This window comes from Eleutherodactylus coqui, chromosome 9, assembly GCF_035609145.1.
Source record: "Eleutherodactylus coqui strain aEleCoq1 chromosome 9, aEleCoq1.hap1, whole genome shotgun sequence".
Taxonomy (NCBI): Eukaryota; Metazoa; Chordata; class Amphibia; order Anura; family Eleutherodactylidae; genus Eleutherodactylus; species Eleutherodactylus coqui.
This window is the reverse complement of record NC_089845.1, coordinates 149,842,271-149,866,354: the sequence shown is the minus strand read 5'-3', so window position 1 is coordinate 149,866,354 and position 24,084 is coordinate 149,842,271. Positions and strand designations below refer to the sequence as shown.

Sequence of the window (24,084 nt, the reverse complement as noted above, 5' to 3'; positions counted from 1 at the left end):
CGGGATGAAGATTATTCTGTGGCAGCAATTCAAGATTTATCTGGTCTTTCTTAGAAAGTGTCCCCATTTGCACTTAGTGGGTAACATATAAATATATCGTGTTTCCTCGAAAATAAGACCTACCCTGATAATAAGCTCTCCCCGATTTTCAGGGGTGGGCTTGAAATATGAGCCCTCCCCTGAAAATAAGCCCTAGCTAAACTACATGAAAAAAGCAATGCTCAGCTAGTAGGCGGTGTCAGGGTCCCTCGCGCTGGTTTCGGTCGCTGCTGCAGGCTTCCATGTAGTCCTGACCACCGATACAGCATTTCTTCCTTGTAGCAGGGCTTAAATACCCCGCCCCCAGCAAGTGATTACTCTGATTGGCTGAGGCGGCGCTCAATGAGCCAATCAGAGCCAGTGCTCGACTAACCAATCACAGCCATTCAATGATGTAATTCAATGCATCATTGTTTAGGTCGATATGAACTCCGTGATACCGATTACGTGTATTTTTTTTCTATTTTAAGGCTTTTACCCACTGGCATTTTTTAAAATGCTGCAATATGGCTGCGTTTTTTTCAATTGGACTTTCTCATTTTGAGGGCTTATTTAGACGACCGTATATCGACTGGGTTTTCACACCGAGCCGATATACGGTGTCCTTGTCTGCAGGGGGAGGGGATGGAAGAGCCAGAAGCAGGAACTGAGCTCCCGCCCCTTCCCTGCTCCTCGCCACTATTTGCAATGGGAAGTAGCAGGACAGGGTGGAGTAAAATCTCGAAGATTAGCTCCGCCCCCTTTCTGCCCCCCGTATTACAAATAGTGACAAGGGGCGGGAGCTTAGTTCCTACCTCATTTACGGAGACAAATAAGTAAGCATTCAATATATGCATACAGGCAATTCCACTATAGTTTTTTATATTTTTTAATTTGGTGCACTAATTACCTTAACCCCTTATGGACTAGGTTGTTTTTTTACCTTAAGGACCAGTCACTTTTTAGGGATTTTACCCATGTAGTGTTTTAACTGTTCTATTTTTTTTTTCTTCAGCTACCAAAATTATTTGGTAACTTAACTTGATTCAGCTTTATATTATACTACTTTTTAGTTCCTCTAGGGAACTTGAAAATACAATCCTTCAATTGCTAGCACAGTACACTGCATTACTTATGTAATGTAGTGTACCATACCTATGAAAGCAGCCTATTAGTCTCTGATGGAGGCAGGGTCCGATAGGCTGAATTGCATGGCTATGCTATTTCATCTAGGAAATAGCATAGCCATGATGGGCGTCAGATGGACCTCATTATAGTCAATACGGTCCATCTAGCGTCGCTTATTTGCATCATTGGACCGGTCTAGCATTCCATTTATCTGCTCAGGCATTTGGGTTTCACATATAGTAAAGTTTAGATAAAACCGGGTTAGCTGTATTGAAGTTCCCCTCGATTCAATATCTATTCAGTAGGTTTGTTGGTTAGGTAACTAAGGGGAAAGTTACTTTATGTTCTATTTCTTTCCCAGCCTTTACTTCCTTATTTTACTGATACATTAACACCGTTTCATTTTGCAGTAAAGTGTTGACTAAGGCCTCCTTCCCATGGACGGATTTCCGCCGCGTAATTCGCGGCGGAAATCCGCTGCGTTGCCTGCAGCTATTAGGTTCTATTGAACCTAATAGCTCAGTGCTCACGGTGCGGAATTCCACCGCAGAAATCACCCGTCCTCACCCGCGGCATGCTCTATTTGCCACGGGTGTACGCGCTGACGGCTTCCATTGCAGTCAATAGAAGCCGTCCGTCACTCTATCTTAGCGTGAAACCGCTTCCCCACCTACCGCCGCTTCGTCATGTGACGTGGTGGGTGTGTCATGTGCCGTGGCCGGCGTGTCACATGACACTGCGGCGCGTCACGCCGAAGCGTCATGCGGGAGCGAGGAAGCCGGATCCGCAGGTAAGTTTGGGGTCTCTGGAGTGGCGCCGCCACGGCCTAAAAGGTCCTGAGAACTGGGGAATTTCCCTCATAGATGTTTGTCTTACTCCATACAGAAGGGACTAACGGCCCATTTAGAATACCTCCCCCTGCTCCCTGCCACTTAAATTTTTTTAAATACATTAAAAGTAAAACTTTCCTCATTTTTTATATAAAAAAAGTAAACCCAACAGGTAATGCCAATGTCCGCAAAGGTCCAACCTCCTAAGATGTAGCATTATTTATCCCACACAAAGAAGAAAAAGAACGCCAGAATTGTAGGTCTTTTTCTATTTCAAACCACTTACAATTTTTGTATGCAGTATATGGTATATTAAATGGTCATATTACAAAATACCACAAAACACAAGACCTCATATGGCTGTCAACAGAGAAATACAACAAGTTGTCACTCTTGAAAAGCGAGGATGAGAAAACTTAAAGGGGTTGTCCCGCGCCGAAACGTTTTTTTTTTTTTTTCAATAGCCCCCCCGTTCGGCGCGAGACAAACCCGATGCATGTGTTAAAAAAAAAAACGGATAGTACTTACCCGAATCCCCGCGCTCCGGTGACTTCTTACTTACCTTGCGAAGATGGCCGCCGGGATCTTCACCCTCGGTGGACCGCAGGTCTTCTGTGCGGTCCATTGCCGATTCCAGCCTCCTGATTGGCTGGAATCGGCACATGTGACGGGGCGGAGCTACGAGGACCAGCTCTCCAGCACGAGCAGCCCCATTCAACACGGAGAAGACCGGACTGCGCAAGCGCGTCTAATCGGGCGATTAGACGCTGACAATTAGACGGCACCATGGAGACGGGGACGCTAGCAACGGAGCAGGTAAGTGAATAACTTCTGTATGGCTCATAATTAATGCACAATGTACATTACAAAGTGCATTAATATGGCCATACAGAAGTGTATAGACCCACTTTGTTTCGCGGGACAACCCCTTTAAAGGAAAATTCAAACAGTTGCTGATCATTAAAGGATGTACAACCCCAATCAGTGCTTGTTTCCCTGCAAAATAGTGAGGCCACATCTTGGATGCACATGAAGTGCAATATGTGGCCTCATCTGTAGGCTTCACGCAGACTATTAGAGATCTACGAGTCCCTTCTGTACTGTATGCTTCTGAGGTTTATATGGTATCTGACAACACATTTGGTCTCATGTTCTATTTGATACTGTATTACTGTATAGGGTAGGATATTGTATTTTGTAATATGGAGACTCCATGTGGAGTATCATGGAGAACCTCGGACTCCTTAGGGTTCATGTTAACGGAATTTCGGGCCCGCACGGATTCTCCATTCAGAATCCCGCTGTGGGTCCCTCCTTTCCCACAGACATGAGGCCACAAAATCAGAAATACTCACCTGTCCGGACGCTGCGGATCTCCACTCCGTCACGGTCGGATGTTCGTTCTTCAGCCCGGCGGATGTGCTCAGCACACCCACAGCGTGCCGCGTACATGCGCCGTGCAAACGTTTTTTTCCTTGAATGCCTGCTTTCCCACGGAAACGTTTTTTTCCTTGAATGCCTGCTTTCCCACGGTCCCGTGGCACAGCAGAAATTCAGCTGCTTCAATAGAAGCCACAGGAGCCGTCTGCGCTGGAGACCCGCACTAAAATGGAGCATGCTGCGGGTGTTTTCCCGCACACGCAATCCGCGCTTCAGAGGAAAATGACATCCACAGGTATTTAATTACCTGCAGATATCCAATGCATCCCTATGGGGTGTGGATCACGCGTGTGGGTGATCCGCTTCGGATATTTCCCCGTAGACATGAGGCTTTAGGCCACCTGCAGATGGCCGGGTCGGATTCCGCTGCAAGAATTCTCACAGCGGGATCTGAACCGCTCCCCTGCAGTGAGCAGTGTGGCTCACCTTCTTCTGTGTCTTCTCCTCCCTGTGATGTGCCGGCTGCAGCCCAGCCGGCGCGCCAGGACTGACATTTCTGTGCGGGCCTCTGTGAGACTCGCACATAAATAGAATGTGCTGCAACCTTATGCAGGCGGGCACGGGCGGAAATTCTGTGGGAAATCCCGACGTGGAATTTCCACTCGTGTGCAGGGGGCGTTAGTGAAACACCTTAGCGACTCTGCTTGCATACAGGATCCGTTTACACTGTTGATTGTGCAGGCGGCCTATAGTAAAGGTACACAGTGTAACTCTCCCAATTTGTGGCTTAGGTTCATCAGGACCTTAATAAGAGTGCATATCTACTGCAACAATCCATGGAAGCATCATTACCAGAGTATAATAAAGAACTTAAAGGGGTTGTCCCGCGGCAGCAAGTGGGTCTATACACTTCTGTATGGCCATATTAATGCACTTTGTAATGTACATTGTGCATTAATTATGAGCCATACAGAAGTTATTCACTTACCTGCTCCGTTGCTGGCGTCCTCGTCTCCATGGTGCCGACTAATTTTCGGCCTCCGATGGCCAAATTAGCCGCGCTTGCGCAGTCCGGGTCTTCTGCTGTCTTCAATGGGGCCGCTCGTGCAGAATGCCGGCTCCGTGTAGCTCCGCCCCGTCACGTGCCGATTCCAGCCAATCAGGAGGCTGGAATCGGCAATGGACCGCACAGAAGAGCTGCGGTCCACGGAGGGAGCAGACCCCGGCGGCCATCTTCAGCAGGTGAGTATGAAGACGCCGGACCGCCGGGATTCAGGTAAGCGCTGTGCTGTTTGTTTTTTTAACCCCTGCATCGGGGTTGTCTCGCGCCGAACGGGGGGGGGGGTTAAAAAAAAAAAAAAACCCGTTTCGGCGTGGGACAACCCCTTTAAGATGCCAGTCAGTATATTACTCACTCCCTTCTGATAGGGCAGAAAGAATGCCAGGACTGTTTACATCATCCATATGCTGATATCAAGGATTAGGGCCCGATCTAGGACATGCTGTATGTTCAGCGAAGATTCATGCCAGCCTAGAGGGTGGTGCCCGATGATGTCCGTGAGTAGTGAACGATACACTGTGTACTTTGGAACTAGTTATATATTGTGATATATTGTACATTGTGGATTGTTATACAATGGCACATTATATGCTGAATCTAATGTTCTTTACCAGAATGAGTGATGAACGGGTCAGTTGATGACTTGTGGAATGAATTGCAGATTTCTTCTATTAAGGGCTTATTCAGACGACCGTATATCGGCTAGGTTTTAACGCCGAGCCGATATACGCTGTCCTTGTCTGCAGGGGGAGCAGGATGGAAGAGCCAGGAGCAGGAACTGAGCTCCCGCCCCCTCTCTGCCCCTTGCCACTATTTGCAATAGCAGGTAGCAGGACGGGGTGGAGTTAAATCTCGAAGATTAGCTCCGCCCCCTTTCCGCCCCTCGTATTACAAATAGTGACAAGGGGCGGGAGCTTAGTTCCTACCTCATTTACGGAGACAAATAAGTAAGCATTCAATATATGCATACAGGCAATTCCACTATAGTTTTTTATATTTTTTAATTTGGTGCACTAATTACCTTAACCCCTTATGGACTAGGTTGTTTTTTTTATCTTAAGGACCAGTCACTTTTTAGGGATTTTACTAGAGATGAGCGAGCGTACTCGGAAAAGCACTACTCGCTCGAGTAATTTGCTTTATCCGGGTATCGCTGTGCTCGTCCCTGAAGATTCGGTGCCGCTGGGGCTGACAGGTGAGTCGCAGCGGGGAGCAGGGGAGAGCAAGCGGGAGAGAGGGAGAGAAAGATCTCCCCTCTGTTCCTCCCCGCTCTCCCCTGCAGCTCCCCGCTCCGTGCCGGCACCCGAATCTTCAGGGACGAGCACAGCGATACTCGGATAAAGCAAATTACTCGAGCGAGTAGTGCTTTTCCGAGTACGCTCGCTCATCCCTAGATTTTACCCATGTGGTGTTTTAACTGTTCTATTTTTTTTTTCTTCAGCTACCAAAATTATTTTTGCTGCATTTTTTTTCCGTGACATGAGCTATTTTTTATATCTCTTTCACTGACTTTTTTTTTAGGTTTTTAGTTTTAGTGGGGGTGAAATGCTAAAAAAAATGCTTTTTTTAACATTTATATATATATTATTTTTTTAATTACTTTATTTTAGCGTAAATATGCTATGGGAATGGGTTCCTCATTTTTTTGGACGTTTTCATATATATTATGTATGGTTTGGGATTACGGGGCGCATATGGCGACGGTTTTGGGTTATTTTCCTTCTTATGTATATATTTTTATTTTATTCTTTAATTTTGTTTTACTTATTTATGTAATTATTATTTTTTTTTTTTTTTTTTTTATTTGACACTTTTTTGCTGTAGCTGCGGCATCCTTAGGAGCCCCAGTTACAAGGAAAAACATCCCCTGTAGTGACACTAGTCACTGGCAGAGCTGATCAGGGTCTGCTAGGACCCTGTGTCCAATGTTGTTTTATCATCCTCAGTTCTGCAATTTCCTGAAAATCCTTTTTTTCTGCTGCCTGTGCAGTATGTAAATCACTTCTGGACCATTCAATGGGCAGTTCCACTAGCCATTTCTTCCTGGGCTCACTCCCCTTCCAAACACTCGGCTATTGTTTTTTTTTACTCCAGCTGACAGTTCTTTATGATCCTGCTCTTAATGAGATGAGAAAAGCTACATGGAAAATGGTGCATGGCAAGAAGCAGGAAACAGTGGACTCAAGAGGTCATCATAGTAGGAAGCTTTCAGTCACTTCCATTCTGTTTGCAGTCTGCAGAGTTCACTTCCTAATGGAAGTGTTAGTACACCCCTTAACCCTTTCTAATCCCCTGTCTGAAGACATTCTGATTGCAGCCTGTACAGCTCCAATGTCGGAAGACGTCCGGCAGGGTATTCTTACTGTATATTACTGGCCGCTCTGTTGTCGGGGGGCCTCTCTACCATGTCCCATACTGCAGTACTTGCTCTAGCTAGCAGACCACACCATTGTAAGAGAAAGAGAAAGCCCCTTAGGAAACCCTGAATCTACTATTGGATTGCAAAGGGTTAATATCGGTCCAACTCCCACATAAAAATCTAAAGTTATGGGCTGATTATCTGCCTATGTAAATGGGCCCTAAATCCTCGGGTCAGGTTTCCAGCTCTGTCCACCAGTCCTTTAAGGAAATACGTTGTTAGATGTGCAATAAGCTAATTAGGGAGACTGCAGTTTACATAGCCCCACTACTTTGGAGCTCTAACCACTCTTAAGGCCCATTTACACGCAAAGATAATCTTTCAAACGACTAAAAGATTGAAAGATTTTGCTATCTATTTTCATAAAGTGTTAATGGCCATTAACACATTATCTTTATTTGCATGTAAAAGGGCCTCCAGGAGCTGTTTACAGAGCCCAGTGTGTGTTCAAACACACGTCCAGCTATGCAAACAGCTGTTGCAGATTCCGTTGTACTCTCCTGTCTTGCATGCCTCAGAGATAACCGCATGCGGTCTATTGAGAGACAAATGTGTTTGCTTTATCTCTCAGTAGCTAAACGATGGATTTTAAGTTCACCTTAAAATCATCGTTCAAACAAAAAGTGCTCGATGCACACGTTTACGTGTAACGAATATCACTCATTTTCGGTTGTTTGAACGAATTTTGAGTGATAATCGTTACGTGTAAATGGGCCTGTTCCAGTAAGTTGTGCGCTACAATAAATAGTACTGATCACTCCAGTTAATATCAACCTCAAGAAATGAACCGTCTTCTTGCCATTCCCACAGCATTTCTATTTCATAGTTTCTCACCATTTTCAAGGTTTGTTTGCTTCAAGTGAATGGAAACCTGTTAAACAAGATGAAGTACTGTACATGATTACACTAGAAGTGGATCCAGTCTAGTCAATGTAGTCTGGACATCATTTTACCTATGTGGTACATAGTAGCAAGTTATTGACAGACTGACAATGCTGCGGCCACCGACCGCCATGCTCACCTGACATCCCTTAGGTATATCGAGCCCAGATTCATGCAACTTTAAATCCCAGAAAATGTCCTTAAATTACTGATTCCAGTTTCATCGTGTATCATTCACTTCAGGCTTCAGCAGTATTCAGAGATGAGATTATCTGACTTCGCTCTGAGTAATGTTCTGCTATTTGTTTGCTTTCCTGTTTATGTTTGAGAGTGAATGGGTTTGTGTTCGTGCCTTGCACAATGTTTGATTGCAGTGCATATCACTTACTAGAATGTTTTGGCCATTGCAGACTTTACCATCAGTCTTGAATGGCATGTGATGTTAACTCTTTCCAATCCAATTTGTATCCTGGTTTTCCTAGGGGGCTTACTCTTTTTCTAACGTTATACAACGGCGCTATCTGCTGGCTAAAGCCAGTACTACATGAGGTGACACATTGGATAGGCTCTGACAGCAGAGAGGCTGGCAACATACAGTAAGAGAACCCCGACGGACATGTTCCAACATAGGAGCTGTACAGCCTTAAATCATAATGTCTTCAGAGGTCAGATAGTGGATTGGAAAAGGTTAATGTGTCTGCCTGTTAACTCCTTAGGGATCCGGGCCATTTTACATTTCTGTTTTTTCTTCCTACTTAAAAAAAAATCATAACTCGTTTGTTTATCCATCGACGTAGATGTCTGAGGTCTTGCTTTTTTCCGGATGAGTTGTGTTTTTCAATTGAACTATGTAATGTACCATATAATGTACCGAAAAACGTAAAAAACAAATTGTAGTAAAAAAAGTGTAGTAAAATGGAAAACCAATAGAATTCCACCGTCTTTGGGAGTGCCGGCATATACACTGCAGCAAAAATGACATAACGTTATTGCATGGGACAGTACAAGTATGACAATATCAAATTTACATAGTATTTTGGCCCGAAAATAAAACCCTGTCTTACATTACTTTTTCCCCCAAAAGAGGCACCAGGTCCTATTTTCAGGGAACGCCTTATTATAGTTACCTAGCAGGCTCGGTCCAGGTCCCTCCCGTTGCTCTCCGAAGCTCCAACACGCTAAGCCGTGGCATTGATTGGCCAATTCATAAGTCCCGCTTCCACAATGCGTTGGCTGTGATAGGTTCTTCGACCTGCTGCTCAGCCAATCAATGCAGCGCTCGATGTACCAATCACAGCCATCACATTGGTTCATCGAGTGCTGCATTGATTGGCAGAGCAGCGCTGGAGAATCAATCAGAGCCATCGTTTCCTAGAGGTGGGATTTATGAATCCCGTAACGAAGAAGTGATCTTTTGTGGGTGAACGAGGGCTGCAGGATGCACGGCAGAGCTCCAGACAGCAGCAGGAGGACCCGGACCAAGCCTGCTAGGTAAATATTACTTTTTTTATGTAATGCAGCTAGGGCTTATTTTTGGGGTAGGGCTTTTATTTCAAGCCTCCCCAAAAACCAGGGTATGGCTTATTTTCAGGTTAGTTCTTATTTTCTGGGAAACAGGGTATATATCTTTGGGAAAAAATAAAATGATAACCTTTTTAATTTTTTTTGTCAATATAGTTGTGTGATAGCTTGTTTTTTTGCGGGACAATCTGTAATTTCCATTAATGCCATTCTGGAGTACATACAACATTTAGCCTTTAATTAAATTTCTTCTTGGAGGCAGGGTGACTAAAAAAGCTCAGTTCTGATGTTGCGTATTTTCTGACAGCAGCGCCTAAAAGGTTAACAGCTGCAATCACCCCTCACCCACATTGTATATTTCACACAAACCCCAAATGCTGTTTAGATACTGGCAGGGTTGTGAGATGTCACAACACAAGTTCAATGCAACCGAAGAAGTTACAGAAGTAACAATATTTATTTGTGAACAAAGAAAACAAAGCTTTATACGCTATGCATCACAATAGCGAGGCAGACATTGTTAACTTTTACCAGTGGTATATAAATGAAAACACAAATGACTTTAGTCTGTTCTTTAAGGGGTTAACACATTACTACTAATGCTATAGGTGACTAGAAATGCAGCCTTCCAATTCCCCCAAATCAATGCCACTTTTGTGGCCACTCATGTCCTTGAGGTTCTGCATTTCTTAATGGTGTGCACACTTACAGTCAATTAAAGGCCGGCCTCACTTACGTATCTTGCGTGTGAGTACTAACTTCAACTGACCTAGCCTAATACAGGGTCAGGAGTGCTTCTCGACCAGGTTCCCTGGTGATCCTTATTGTTGTGTAGGTGAATTTTTTCAATTAAAGCCTGTAATGCCCAAATACCTTGTATGGCCGCCTGCACAAGAATGGATTTGCATTGCGGATCCACAGCATGTACCATTCGTTACATGCTATGGAAAAGCACTTCTTCCTGCACACTTGCGGAATCAAACAGCGATTTTCACCAGCGGAGGAAAATAATTGTAGCATGTTCTATTTTAGTGCAGATTTCGCGTGGACGGCTTCCATTGAATTCATCCATCTCCCATTTTCCCTCCTTCCCCATCGCAGGCTTACCTGTCTTCCTCCCCGTTCGGTCTGTGCAATTGGAGAGGGCTGGATGGGGGTGGGGCAAAGTGGTGGTTCGCCCTGCCCCTCCCATTGATGGCCATGGACAAGGGGCGGGGAAAGGGTAGGCACTTAGCTCCACCCATGCCCCACCCCTTGTCTATAGCCATCAATGGGAGGAGGAGGAGCAGATTGGTACTTAGCTCCACCCCCTTCCAATTGCACCCAACGAGCGGGGAGGAAGACAGGTAAGCCTGCACGGGGGAAGGGGAGGAGAATAGAGGGAGGGAGTTTATCAGCCATGCTGCTAAACTTCCTCCCACCTACGGCCGCTACCATGGGCTCCCATAAGAGCCCATGCAGCGGCCGATGTATTCCAGCCCAAACATAGTTCCAGAACTATGTTTTGGGCCCGACGTAAAAACGTCCGGTGCTATATTGGCCGGGCGTTTTTACGCCTCGCAAATACGCCCATGTGATAGGATACATTGGAATCCAATGCATCATATCACAGCGCATATTGGGCGGCCGTTTTCACGGCCGGCCGATATGCGCTTGTGTGAAAGAAGCCTTCAAGTGTGGTTTAATACCTCCCAACCTGTACGAATCCCGAACTGTCTGATAGGCTGCCACGGATCATCCCTGCTGCTTGCAGTGCTATCCAATCCCTGGTCACCTTCCTTATGATTGACAGATGCTGTATCCTTTTATGTTTAAGGAGTTCCTTAAAGGGGTTGTCTCGTGAAATCAAGTGGGGTTCAGCACTTCTGTATGGCCATATCAATGCACTTTGTAATATACATCGTGCATTAAATATGAGCCATACAGAAGTTATTCACTTACCTGTTCCGTTGCTAGCGTCCCCGTCGCCATGGATCCGTCTAAATTCACTGTCTTCTGGCGTTTTTAGACGCGCTTGCGCTGTGCGGTCTTCTCCCTGGTGAATGGGGCCGCTCGTGCCTGAGAGCTGGTCCTCGTAGCTCCGCCCCATCACGTGTGCCGATTCCAGCCAATCAGGAGGCTGGAATCGGCAATGGACCGCACAGAAGCCCACGGTGCACCATGGGAGAAGACCCGCGGTGCATCGTGGGTGAAGATCCCGGTGGCCATCTTGGTAAAGGAAGAAAGAAGTCGCCGCAGCGCGGGGATTCGGGTAAGTAATAAACTTTTTTTTTTTTTTAACCCATCCCTTGGGTTTGTCTCGCGCCGAACGGGGGGCCTATTGAATAAAAAAAAAAAACGTTTCGGCGTGAGACAACCCCTTTAATAACTTCTCTCTGCTCAACCTTCTAATCTCTACTTTATCTTTTTGCCCACAAGTGCCCGATTTCACCCTTTTTTTTTTTTCTTCAAATCTCCCTGTGCACGTGGTATATGCAATTACCAGCCATAACATAAACCACCGGTCTAATGTGTAAATCACCTTTATACTATTAAAACAGCTTTGACATGTTGAGTCCACAAGATCTCGGAAGGTGTCCTGTGGTATCTGGCACCAAGACGTTAGAAAAAGATCCTTTAAGTCTCCTGTCAGGTGAGGCCACCGTGGGTCAAACCTGTGCTACCAGCACAACCCACGCATGCTTGATCAAATTGAGATCTGTAGCATCTAGATGCCAAGTTAATATATTGAACTCCATGTTACCCAAACCAATCCTAAACATTTGTTGCAATGTAGCAAAGTGCAATATACCGCTGAATGAGGTCACGGTCATTAGGTAAGACTGTGGTCATGAAAGGGTGTCCTTGGTCTGGACAATGATTAGGTAGGTGTGAGGATAACTACCCACGACAGTTCTTTTTCACTGCGAAATTCGCTGCATTTTTTTTTTCTCCGGGGGTCTATGGGACTTGTTAATGTTAAAATCGCATTGCGCAAAATCGCAATTTCACGGTAAATTGCGATATTTGCCGCGATGCATTTTTAATATTAGAAAGCCCCATAGACACCTGGAAAAGAAGCCCTCGGCCGGTCACATGATGTAAAAGAAAATGTGATTAATCAGATCAGACCACAACGTTCCATCGCTTCAAGGTCTAGTTCGGAGGCTCACATGCCTATTTTAGGCACTTTCAGGGTTCGTTCACATGGGGAAATTCGCGCAGCTAACATACACACGCACAAAACACGCGCCTATGAGAGCCAATGATTTCCTATTGAGACGTTCAGACAAAGGAATTTTAGCCGCACTAAAAAGATGCTCCTAAAAAAAAATAGGACATGAGCGACTGAAATTCCCAGCTGTGTGCAAATATAGGAACTGACCTATCGTTGGTGCACGATGCGCAGGAGTTTCCATAGACTCCTATGGAGCTGGATAACAAGGGAGGGGGAGGTTGATTAGCTAAACATTCCGATTGTTTAGTTTAAACTTCTAAACAATGGGAATGGGAGAGAAAGGGATATAAGGGGGTTGGAGGGTGTGCTGCCGCACTGCTAAACCCAGAAGCACATCTAAAATGTCCCACTGTAAGCTTCTGTTAGTCTCCACAGGGATGAGAGGACTTCCCGAGCGTTACCTTCATTGTCCCGGAGCTTCTCCTCTTCCTAGCAGGGACTGACAGGACTTTAGAGATGGAATTCTGCTGCAGGGAAGATGGAGGGAATCCCCATAGCGTGAAGAGAGGGCAGGGCTTCCCCAAGAGTCGCTTAGCTCCGACCCGCCCCCTCCCATTGCAGAGACCGAGTGGGGAGGAGAGGTAAGCCTGCACGGGGAAGAGAACAGAGGGAGGTAGTTTAGCAGCCACGCTGCTAAACTCCCTCTCACCCATGTCCGCTGCCATGGGCTCCAATAGGAGCCCATGCAGCAGCCCGATGTATTCCGGCCCAAACATAGTTCCAGAACTATGTTTGGGGCTCGACGTAAAAACGCCCAGCGCCATATTGGCCGGTGGAGCGTTTTTACGTCTCGCAAATATGCCCGTGTGATCTGATGCATTGGAATCCAATGCATCATATCACAGCGCATATTGGCCGGCCGTGAAATGGCCTGTTGATATGCAGTCATGTGAAAGAAGCCTAACACTGAGTAAGGAGCGTTTAAATGCAACGATAAGTAAATGAGCCAACAATGATATTAACCCTTTCCAGTCCAATTTGTATCCTGGTTTTCTTAGGGACCTTACTCTTTTCCTGCCATTATACAATGGCGCTATATGCTGGCTAAAGCCAGTACTGCATGAGGTGACACGTTGGATAGGCTCCGACAGCACAGAGGCTGGCAATATACAGGAAGAGAGCCCCGACGGATGTCTTCCAACATCGGAACTGCACAGCCTTAAATCATAATATCTTCAGACGTCAGACAGTGGATTGGAAAGGGTTAATGCCGGCTGAAACTGAACGATTCTTGTTTGTCGTTGGGTTGCATTTCAATCAAACCATTATCATTGGCTTTCACTCATTTGAGCGATAATCGTTACATTTCAGTGGAGGAGTATACATATCTGGTTATTGCCTGGATGTGTAATAATAAGTCTACCGTCACTCACCGCTGATACAAAAGTGTTCTTTATTTTTTTTTTAACTGTATAAAGTACAAAATATGAAATACTGTGCAAAAATATGAAATAGTCACAAGAATGTCCCGTCTGTGCATAGATCCATTCGGAGAACGAAGAAATAAAGCTTTAGAGTGTAATGTCCATTGCCTTGTATACTACTGTGTGCAGTCTTTGGTGGCAGCCATTCTTCTATTCTGGATAGACCGGGACGGGCGTACAGCCCACTGAAGCATACATTTGTAGGCACTCTCTCTTATGTGTTGGCAATAGACACACCTTAACATATTATAAAGACCTTCATATAGAATATTACACATTTCTTCACATCTTTATAGACACCGGTGACCAAAGTGCAGTTCAAAGAAGAAAAACAAACAAATATACAAAAAGATGCACTTTAAGCAACTGAAACCTGCAGCGTCTTCTCTCACTGTAGTACATCAAATTAAGTAGTAAAGGATTCAGTAAACATTTACCTTTACCCCCGTAAGAGGTCGGAACTGTAAATACTGACATGAAACTATGCTGTCAGCAATAGGTAAATATATGCGTGTGCATGCATGTATTTCCTCCAAATACATATGTGCAGATAATTCTACATAGTATATATTATATATATGTGCATCATCAAGTACTGAGAACGGGATTTTTGCTGTAAGTATCCAATGATGAAGCAGAGATGTCAGTGTCCATACACATTAAAATGACCTTACAGGGGTTGTCCAATTGTAGACTATTGATGTCCTATCTGTAGAATAGACGATCAATAGTAGATCAGTGGGTGTCTGCTGCATAGGATCCCATCCAATCAGCTGTTTGATGGACATATGCATGGAGCCGTTTTCTGCAGGAAGCAGACAGCTCCATTCCCACTGCAGTGGCCAGGTTTGGTACTAAAGTTCCCTTTAAAGTGATTTGGAGCTTTGCCTGTAAAATCAAGCCTGGCCACTGCACAAATACACTAGCCCAGCGAACAGCTAATCAGCAGGGGTTCTGGGTGAGGAATTCTTCCCTGATCTACTATTGATGGCCTATCCTTAGGCTAGGCCATCAATGGTTTAATGGACAACCCCTTTAAGTCGAAAACTAAGAACTTGAGAACCCAGCCTGGTGGATATTAGGAAAGCCATAGATATACGATGGGGATATAATACGGGAGCTGGACATTGCCCAGGTACTATGTAGACAATACACTTTAGATACTTGTTACTGGCCCCTAACTTTTTGAGCAGTTTTCTGCTGACATCTATGGGGGTTGTAGGACTACTCCTGGCATGGTCTATTTGGTTGCTAAAGTCTTTTTGTTCAACGCAGTTATTACTTTAAATGACAGGTGAATGGATTTATACAGGCCGTACGTGGCTCCAATCACATGCGAGTTCATAGTAAACATATGAGGGAATTGTTCTGTAGTAACATTGTACAAAATTAAAAAAAAAACAAAAACTCACAACCTTCAAAATTCTCAAATATTTTAAAGTAAAAAAGAAAATAAGAAAGAGGTTGGCCAAAATTAGACTGAGTCTATGTTTTTCCCAGAAACAGTGCCATCTCTAATCAATAGGCAGTGTCTGGTATTGCAGCTTAGCCCCATCGAACTGACTAAATGCAAAAGTAAATCCAACTCATGGACAAGAGTGGCACATTTTGTTGTGGGTTTAAAAGCAAAACTAAAAACCCAACCCACTTAAGTTCAGAAAGGTGCTGTCCCACTTCTAGCCGTTTTACTAGAGAAAGCAGACAGCTCCGTACATGACACAGTGGCCCGGGTTGGTACTGCAGGGTGAAGTAAAAGAGCTTCAGCCTGCAGTACCAACATGCGCCACTGCTCCATGTACAGAGCTGTCTGCAGCAAAACAGCTAGAAGTGGCACAACCCCTTTAATACAAGAAATAAAAAAAAAAGACAGATCCAAATCTGGACTGCATTTCGAATGGCAGCCTTTAGTAGAACTGTCAATCTCGAAACCAATTCAATTGATCAAAAAGTGCCCCCAATAATAACTTTAACAAGAGCTTTTCAATTGGAATTGCATCAACATACCCACAGAGCTGGGTGTTAAAGGTGACTGGCAGACAGAGGCTATTACTGCACTGCCTAAAAAGGGCAAAAACTTTGCAAACACACACAAAAAAAGAAGGAATTTAGCTTTCCTTTAAAAACAAATACCCTGCATCTTTTTTGGTAAGCTGGAAAGCTAAAAAAAAAGTATCATTCCTGAGTGTAACGTTCACACATTGCAAACTATAAACTGTGTCTCTAACGCTACCTAAGACAAGCGTATGTATGGCGTTACCCGGCGAGCGATAGAAAAGTCAACTATTCAAAGTATATTTAGTGCATATTAGCTAGTTCTTATACTTAAAACTCGAAGTGTTAGTAAGTCAGGCGCTGGTTACTAGTCACTATGGGCTATACGCAGCCCCATGTTATGTCAGGAGGTGGCTAACCAGTCCAGTGTATAATAGTCAAGGTTAGGCCCCTCTTACCAGGGACTAGCTGACATAACATTGTAAGCAGTACAGATATTCGTGCCCCTCATATCCTCCTGGTCACATTATGTATTCGATAGCACAAAACTATCTGCATTTGACAAGTTTTAAGAATGCAGAAAAAAAAATACAAAATAAGTGAACCCTTCGTCAGTCTGTCTGTATTTGCTACCATTTCTTCACGCACCACTTTCCATCCTGAGAAAGACTGTTTGAACGAGGCTCACACCCATAACCGAGAGGATGTGATCTTTCATCATGATCGGCACCATGAGCACTTTAACCCGAGAGACGCAAGCTCAGCGGAGTGCCTTCACTGCACGGGAGCTGAGGCCTGCTGCAGAGCAATATCACTTAGCCTGCTCACTTCCATCTGCCAGGTAGGCAGCTTTTTTATAGATAGGTGGCGCCGTGTGTGCTTGGTCAGGTGATCACTGCGCATGAATCGGCGGTCGCACTTTGGACAGGCAAACTTCTTCTCTCCTGTGTGCGTTCGGCGATGCCGAGAAAGTTCATCGGAGCGAGCAAACTTTCTTTCACAACCTTCCCAACTACAGCTGAAGGGTTTTTCTCCTGTGAAGACAAATGAAGACGCAAATTAAATAAGCTGCATAAATATATGCTCTATAGAAATCTTCAAGTCTGGCTTAAAGGTGTTGCTCCATTATAACAGTCTCCGTTTGTATGCCATAGCAGAGGGCTAATAAAGTTGTATCCTGTGCTTTTTGAACGGATGACCTATCCTCTGGTCATCAGTAATTGATCACCGGGGATCCGCCTCTCCTGACCATAAGAGAAGCAGGAGGTGTAAGAGAAGTGCGGTGCTCCCATTGATTTCAATGGGAGTGAAACGGGCTTCCCACTTCCTGTCGTGACGTATGGCCTGCTGAGCTGACAGCAGGCTGGCTGATCAGCTGATGGGTGGGAGTCCCAAGCAGGGGATCTCTGTCAATCAGCTACTGATGACCTACCTAGAGGATAGGTTACCAGTTAAGAAAACTTGGACTACCCCTTTAAGTGTGCTTTGGAGCTAGGCTTTTCCCTATAGGGTGCTGTTACTCGGGTGGAATTAGCCCACAGTAGCCCAAAATCCACAATGGCCATCTGCAGATTTTGGTGCAGAATTGAAAATGGCCTAAATCTGCCTGTAATTTCACATCAAAATCCGCAGTTAGCCTTGCAGATTTTGGTGCAGAATCCCACCATGGCCGGTTAAACTGCACCCTGGTGGAATAATTAGCTTGTGTGAAAGCACCCATGCATTTGAGTTGGTGCCATGTAATACCACATATCTCCTGCAGTGGGCACTACAGGAGTTAGGAGTAGCTTTCTGAAAATTCCATCAAACAGCTAATTAACAGGGGGTTCAGATGGCACAACCCATTGAACATGGTGCTACCAGATAGGTAGTGAGGTGGCATCTATGTCTGCACCATACTAGTCCTGGAAACATTACGTGCCGTTGTGACCACTCTAGTGATGACCTACCTGCTGACTTTTGCATAGCCATCTACTTCCAGAATCAGGCGCTAATAATTGTAGTAAACCACACCATACACTAATAAAACTCCAGACCGGCGTATTACCTGTATGTGTTCTCATATGTGCCTTCAAATGGGAACTCTTGAAGTAGGTTTTGCCGCATCCAGGCTGGCTGCAGACATGACTTCTGATTCGGGAGGCATCGAGGTGTGATGAGACCTTGCCATCTGGAGGTACAATGTATGGTGCCGGTGCAATTGGCGATAGTCGATGACCACTGGACAGAACAGTCTTTGAACTTTGCACTACAGGCTGCGGCATTACAAACATCACTGTCCCTTTTGGCACTTGCGTGCCCATGTAAAACAGAGGTTGCATGACTGCCGGGGACTGGGCAGGAGTATTGGCAACTACTGTGGTCAGCATGGAATTGTTAGAAGAGAAGGGAACCATTTGACACAAAACTGGCACCTGTGACATGGCATTCGCAGGCAATGGCGTGGAAACTAGCAGTGGTGGGGACGGGATTTGCATTGGAACAAGGCAGGCATCAGATTTTATTTTGCCAATGCAATTCTGGAGACTGGTAGGAGGGTTATTATGTAGAGGCAGGACAAGAGGCGCGGCGTGCGTTTCAGTAGTGATCTCATCACACCTATGAATTTCACTTTTTGGCACCACTATGCCAGGCGAACCCCTCTGCTGGATGTTGCCGTTTGCAATGTGACATCCAAAATTCTTTGACAGAACAGGATGTTGATTGTAGAGCTGAGCGTCTGCAGTGTGGCGGATGACGCTGGTCACTTGGGCTTTTGGTTGCACTGGGCTTGAATTACCATGGTTCATGCCAGCTGCAGACCTATTTTTCTCAGTAGTTGGTGCTGAATACACAGTGCTGATGCCAGGGGAATGTGACATTTCAAACTCAGAAGGGCTGTATGGTGGAGTCAGGCACTGTAAAGGCATAAGAGGAATAGTGAGCTCATTGAGAAGTGTGAAAAACAACCAAAAAAAAATTTAAAATAATATAAATCCGTGGTGGAAATTTCCGGCGCATAAAATTGGCCGTCCAAGATGGCACGTACGGTGCGCATAACGGCCAGCTGCTTTTACGGCCGCCCAGAAAAGATAGGACTTGTCCTATCTTTTGCAGGAATACACCAGCAGTTCACATAGACTTCTATGGGAGCCTATAAGAGCACTCAGGAAATGGAAGGGGGAGGGAGTTTTGCAGCGGCTCTCATTACTAAAGTCCCACCCCCTGCCGACAGCTCCCATAGGCTGGGGAGGGAGTTTAGCATGACTAGCTCTGCTAAGCTTCCGTCCCCTCCCCTAGCCGGCAGCCAGCAAGGGGTGTAGAGGGATTTTAGCAGAGCTGAACTCTCTCCCCCCAGTCAATGGTATTCCCGGCTGTGGCGTATATACGTCTGGGGTAAGACCTTGTATTGTAGCACAGTTGGACAATTAGATCTCTGCAATTAACAGGGCAGCTCATACTTACAAAGGCTGGCATGCCGCTGCTGAATTCTGCTGCCATCAAGCAGTCTTCACTCTCCGAGAGGTCAGATGCCGGAGTGATTGGTCTCAAATCACTGTAACTTTTGGACTCTGACTTCCAGCGATTGCTCATGTACATAAGAGCTTCCACAGCTTCAAAGTCCCCCTTCTCTGGAGAAGATTTCCAGGGGGCGCCACCATAGGGTTGGTTTCTAATCACTTGCATTTTATCCATCTGTTGTAAAGAAAAAAGAGCAAGACTGTCATCTTACAGCAGCTATAATGGCAAGTATGGAGTCTTCACAGACATCTACGGAAGTTGGGGGTTGTATGAAAGTTTTGTTACATAGCGAGATCATTCAGCTGTTCCTGTACTACTTATAGGGTGTGTTCACGCCCTGCTGTTATGGTAGGTATTTTTATGCAATCTTAAAGCAAAAATGCAACATTTTGCCACAATTGAATGAAAATGGAGTGAGAAATGCGATTGACTAGGCTGTACGAAGCTGTATACTGCGGCACTTGGCCACTGCTCCATACAACTCCTCCCCACAATGGCTGTCCGGACCCCCAACATTTTCTATATAAGAGGCTGCACTGTCCCTTTAAGGCTATGTTCGCACAGGGTATAAATGCTGTGGATTTTCTACAATAGAACTGCATGCAAAAAATAAAATTGCAGTGTTTACAGTATTCATGCAGTGGATGGGAATGTACTGTATCTCATCCACGGGCTACGAATAAAAGGAAAGTCTAAATTAAATCGCCGTACAGATGTCACACCTATTAGGATAGCAGCAACATCGCAGCTTTGTCCCCACGATTTTGTAGCGTCAGGGATGTGGGTTTTTTTTGTGAAAAAAATAAATAAATAAATAAAAAAATAAAAAAAAATAAAAAAAAAATCACACATTGCTGCTGTTTGCAATAAAGTTGCGCAATTTTATGCAAGAAGGTTAAGCTCTACCCCAAAACTAAGCAATAGCTGCACTCCATTAAAAAAAAAGAGAGAATACTTATCTAAAAGGCTCGGTCCGGGTCCTCCCGCTGCTCTCTGGAGCTCCGCCAGGTGTCCTGCAGTCCTCATTGGCCCACAGGAGATCACTTCCTGCTTGCTGGATTCATAAATCCCGCCTCCAGAAAGCGATGGCTGAGATTGGCTGAGCAGCACTGGATGAACTAATCAGCGCCATCGCTTCCTGGAGGTGAGATTTATGAATCCAGCAAGCTGGAAGTGATCTCCTGTGGGCCAATGAGGACTACAGGACACCTGGTGGAGCTCCAGAGAGCAGCGAGAGGACCCGGACCGAGCCTTTTAGGTTAGAATTCCCTTTTTTTAATGGAGTGCAGCTAGGGCTTAGATTCAGGGTAGGGCTTATTTATGTTATGTTTTATGTTAAAAATCGCCTAGCATGAAAACCGCGATTTTGTGCGTTGCGGTAAAAACTAAGGCTCCATAGGAAAACAAGGCCAAAAATAAAAATGCAAATCATGGCAATATAGAACATGATAGAAGCAAGATGGCATCAGGGAGGGCAGCGCTCAAGTGAAGGAACCCATTGGAGAGCATGGGCTTCACATAAGGCGTTTTCTTGCGATTTTGTCACCCGTGTGAAGGTGGCCTTAAGGCCAACAGATATGGATTAGTTGCAGGTTTTCCGCTGCGGGAGATAAGGCCAGCGCATGTAACCGGAGGGCGCCGTCACACCGGGCGAGAGGAGAGCTTGCCGACATTTACCCATCACAATGCTAACACTGTGGGGCTTGAATTCTGCATCCGTTCTGCGCGCCATTGTTTCAAAACCGCAACATTACAATCCACTGCAGAAAAAAAATGTTCTGCTACGGAATGAAGGGCGCCTCGGGGAATGAAATGAAGGGCGCCTCGGGGAATGGAATGAAGGGCGCCTCGGGGAATGGAATGAAGGGCGCCTCGGGGAATGGAATGAAGGGCGCCTCGGGGAATGGAATGAAGGGCGCCTCGGGGAATGGAATGAAGGGCGCCTCGGGGAATGAAATGAAGGGCGCCTCGGGGAATGGAATGAAGGGCGCCTCGGGGAATGGAATGAAGGGCGCCTCGGGGAATGGAATGAAGGGCGCCTCGGGGAATGAAATGAAGGGCGCCTCGGGGAATGAAATGAAGGGCGCCTCGGGGAATGAAATGAAGGGCGCCTCGGGGAATGAAATGAAGGGCGCCTCGGGGAATGAAATGAAGGGCGCCTCGGGGAATGAAATGAAGGGCGCCTCGGGGAATGAAATGAAGGGCGCCTCGGGGAATGAAATGAAGGGCGCCTCGGGGAATGGAATGAAGGGCGCCTCGGGGAATGGAATGAAGGGCGCCTCGGGGAATGGAATGAAGGGCGCCTCGGGGAATGGAATGAAGGGCGCCTCGGGGAATGGAATGAAGGGCGCCTCGGGGAATGGAATGAAGGGCGCCTCGGGGAATGGAATGAAGGGCGCCTCGGGGAATGGAATGAAGGGCGCCACGGGGAATGGAATGAAGGGCGCCACGGGGAATGGAATGAAGGGCGCCACGGGGAATGGAATGAAGGGCGCCACGGGGAATGGAATGAAGGGCGCCACGGGGAATGGAATGAAGGGCGCCACGGGGAATGGAATGAAGGGCGCCACGGGGAATGGAATGAAGGGCGCCACGGGGAATGGAATGAAGGGCGCCACGGGGAATGGAATGAAGGGCGCCTCGGGGAATGGAATGAAGGGCGCCTCGGGGAATGAAGGGCGCCTCGGGGAATGGCTGCTGCGGATTTGTAACATAAAGGGGATGTCCAAGCGAAGATCGTTCCTGGGCTTTTAGACATGGACGCTCATGGCTGAGTGAATGGCGACGGCATTTTGCGGACACGCACACATTCATTGTAATTGCCTTTTTTTTTTTTTTTTTTAAATCGAGCGTAAAATTGCTCGCTGCTCGTGTAAACGGCGAGACGTGCGGCCGACCAGAGAGCTGCTTTGGGGATGAAAAATGGTGTTAGCGGTCAGTCATCCCCACGGAAGGAGCGTACGCCGACCAACGCACAAATGGTCAGTCACTGTGCATTACCCCTGTAAAAGGGCCACAGACCTCAAGGTGTGGCCTGCAGGCCATGCTGGGTGTGGTAGTTACACAGTCGTGCAGGCTTTACCTGCCCCTAATGTGATGCCAGTGTTTATACACAGTATGTAGTGAGTTTCCACATCGGTTTCTATTGTAACCTTTGCCCCCGCCCCAGTGGGCCTGCGGCCAGCACGGGTCATGTGTGTGGCGCAGACTCCGGCCACCCAATGACTTCATGCGAAGCCTTTGTGTTATTCTCCTCACACGACTCCCGCCTTCTCCCCCGAGTTACACAAACACACCGCTACCGCGCCGCAGCCAATCAGCGCCCTGAGCGACGCCTATTGGCTAGAAAAGTCTAGCAGCTCACGCTACGATTGGCCAGCGGTCTCCGGGGCGTACACGTGAAGGAAGCGTGATCAGCTGCTGCCTTACAACCCTCAGGAAACGTGAACTCTGGCAGCCGCCGCTCCGTTACCTTTCACCTAGTTTCTGCCGGGGCGCGTCCCCGCGCTATGTACATACAGCTATATATACACAGCGCCGGAGCGAGCCCGCTGCTTGTTATTACAGCAGGTAACCTATAGAACCAGCTGACATGGAAGGGGGAAACCGTCAGCAATACAAGTGTGGGGGGGATGATAATAACTACTGAAGGTGCAACGACGCATCCCTCTGCAAGTGGCTGCTCATACACAAGGGACAGCAGTGTAACATAATGAACTTATATACAGACTATTGTTTCCAGGCCATTAATAGCACCCCCTAACCCTGCAAAGCAGCAGTTCCTATTTCTTTACACCAATGATTTGCAATCTGTGGCACTACAACTCCCAGCATGTCCTGAAGGTTGGGAAACCTAACACAGATCCCTGATCTCGCGCACTTCGAAGTGATACAATGTATCAAAAGGCTAAGCCAACAGTTACATGTAAAAGTTAATGCCCCTCCACCTTTACAAGCTCATCACCCCCTCGTGCCTTCTCTGGACTACAACCCCCAGCATGCTTCAGACAGAAATCACAAGTCCCTTAAATACACAAATCGACCCAATCTAATGCCCCCCAAAACTTTTGCAAACTGCGATATATCGATATATCGTTGTCACAGCGACTAATCGCTATGGGGAGGGTGCCTAGGGAGTAATGTGTGTATGGTTATTAGTTTAAGCCTTCTATACGTGGGCTGGCATGGGTGGCAGTGACTTACCTCGCAGGGCATGTGATGGGCAGTGTAGCTGCTGACGTGCTCTGTGCTGCTCTCCCCTCTCTGTTCTATACTTTGTATCTCCAGCGGCTCCATTCACTAGTACTGCTGCTCATAGAACGTAGACCCGGGCGGGGAAAGTCTCGGCCAATCATCTTCAAAGGTGTGTAAGGCGGCAGCCAATCAGGGGCTAGCTCGCGCGTGATCAGCTGCTGCTAAGCGGCGTGGTAGTGTTGGAGTGAGAGCGTGGTCCAGAGCGGCCGGGAAGTCCCATAGTGATGCAGCATCCCCGCATCCTCAGCAATCATCCAGCAGGAGGAGGAGGGGGCTGGGCGGGGGTGCATGACTAATTGTCACGTCTCTATTCTGCCTTCATTCCCTCCCCCCACAAGGTGCAGAGCTAGATATGTAATATCTGATCCTGCTGCCTTTGTTCTCCTGGGATCTCTCATGTTCACACCTTGGAAGATCAGCAGTGTATTAAAGGGGTTGTCCCGCGAAAGCAAGTGGGG

General features: G+C 46.4%; 1 protein-coding gene across 1 annotated transcript; it reads right to left on the bottom strand.

The window, feature by feature from the left end:
• Window positions 1–13,831: 13,831 nt before the first annotated feature.
• KLF10 (KLF transcription factor 10) lies at window positions 13,832–23,805 on the bottom strand. Its single transcript, XM_066578626.1, has 4 exons — window positions 23,576–23,805; window positions 19,316–19,546; window positions 17,919–18,768; window positions 13,832–16,905 (listed from the first exon to the last, which is right to left on the bottom strand). Exons 1-4 carry the CDS (start codon window positions 23,666–23,668, stop codon window positions 16,646–16,648), a joined length of 1,434 nt encoding a protein of 477 aa, XP_066434723.1. The 5' UTR covers window positions 23,669–23,805; the 3' UTR covers window positions 13,832–16,645.
• Between the last annotated feature and the right edge of the window lie 279 nt (window positions 23,806–24,084).

Bases quoted from the DNA above. Each gene is read 5' to 3' on its own strand.
- KLF10 (XM_066578626.1), bottom strand. From the start codon at position 23,668: ATGGAGCCGCTGGAGATACAAAGTATAGAACAGAGAGGGGAGAGCAGC. The intron at 18,769-19,315 runs GTAAGTATGAGC...ATGCCTTTACAG, and splicing joins GCAGCGGCATGCCAGCCTTT to TGCCTGACTCCACCATACAG. The intron at 16,906-17,918 runs GTAATACGCCGG...TTGTCTTCACAG, and splicing joins ACATATGAGAACACATACAG to GAGAAAAACCCTTCAGCTGT.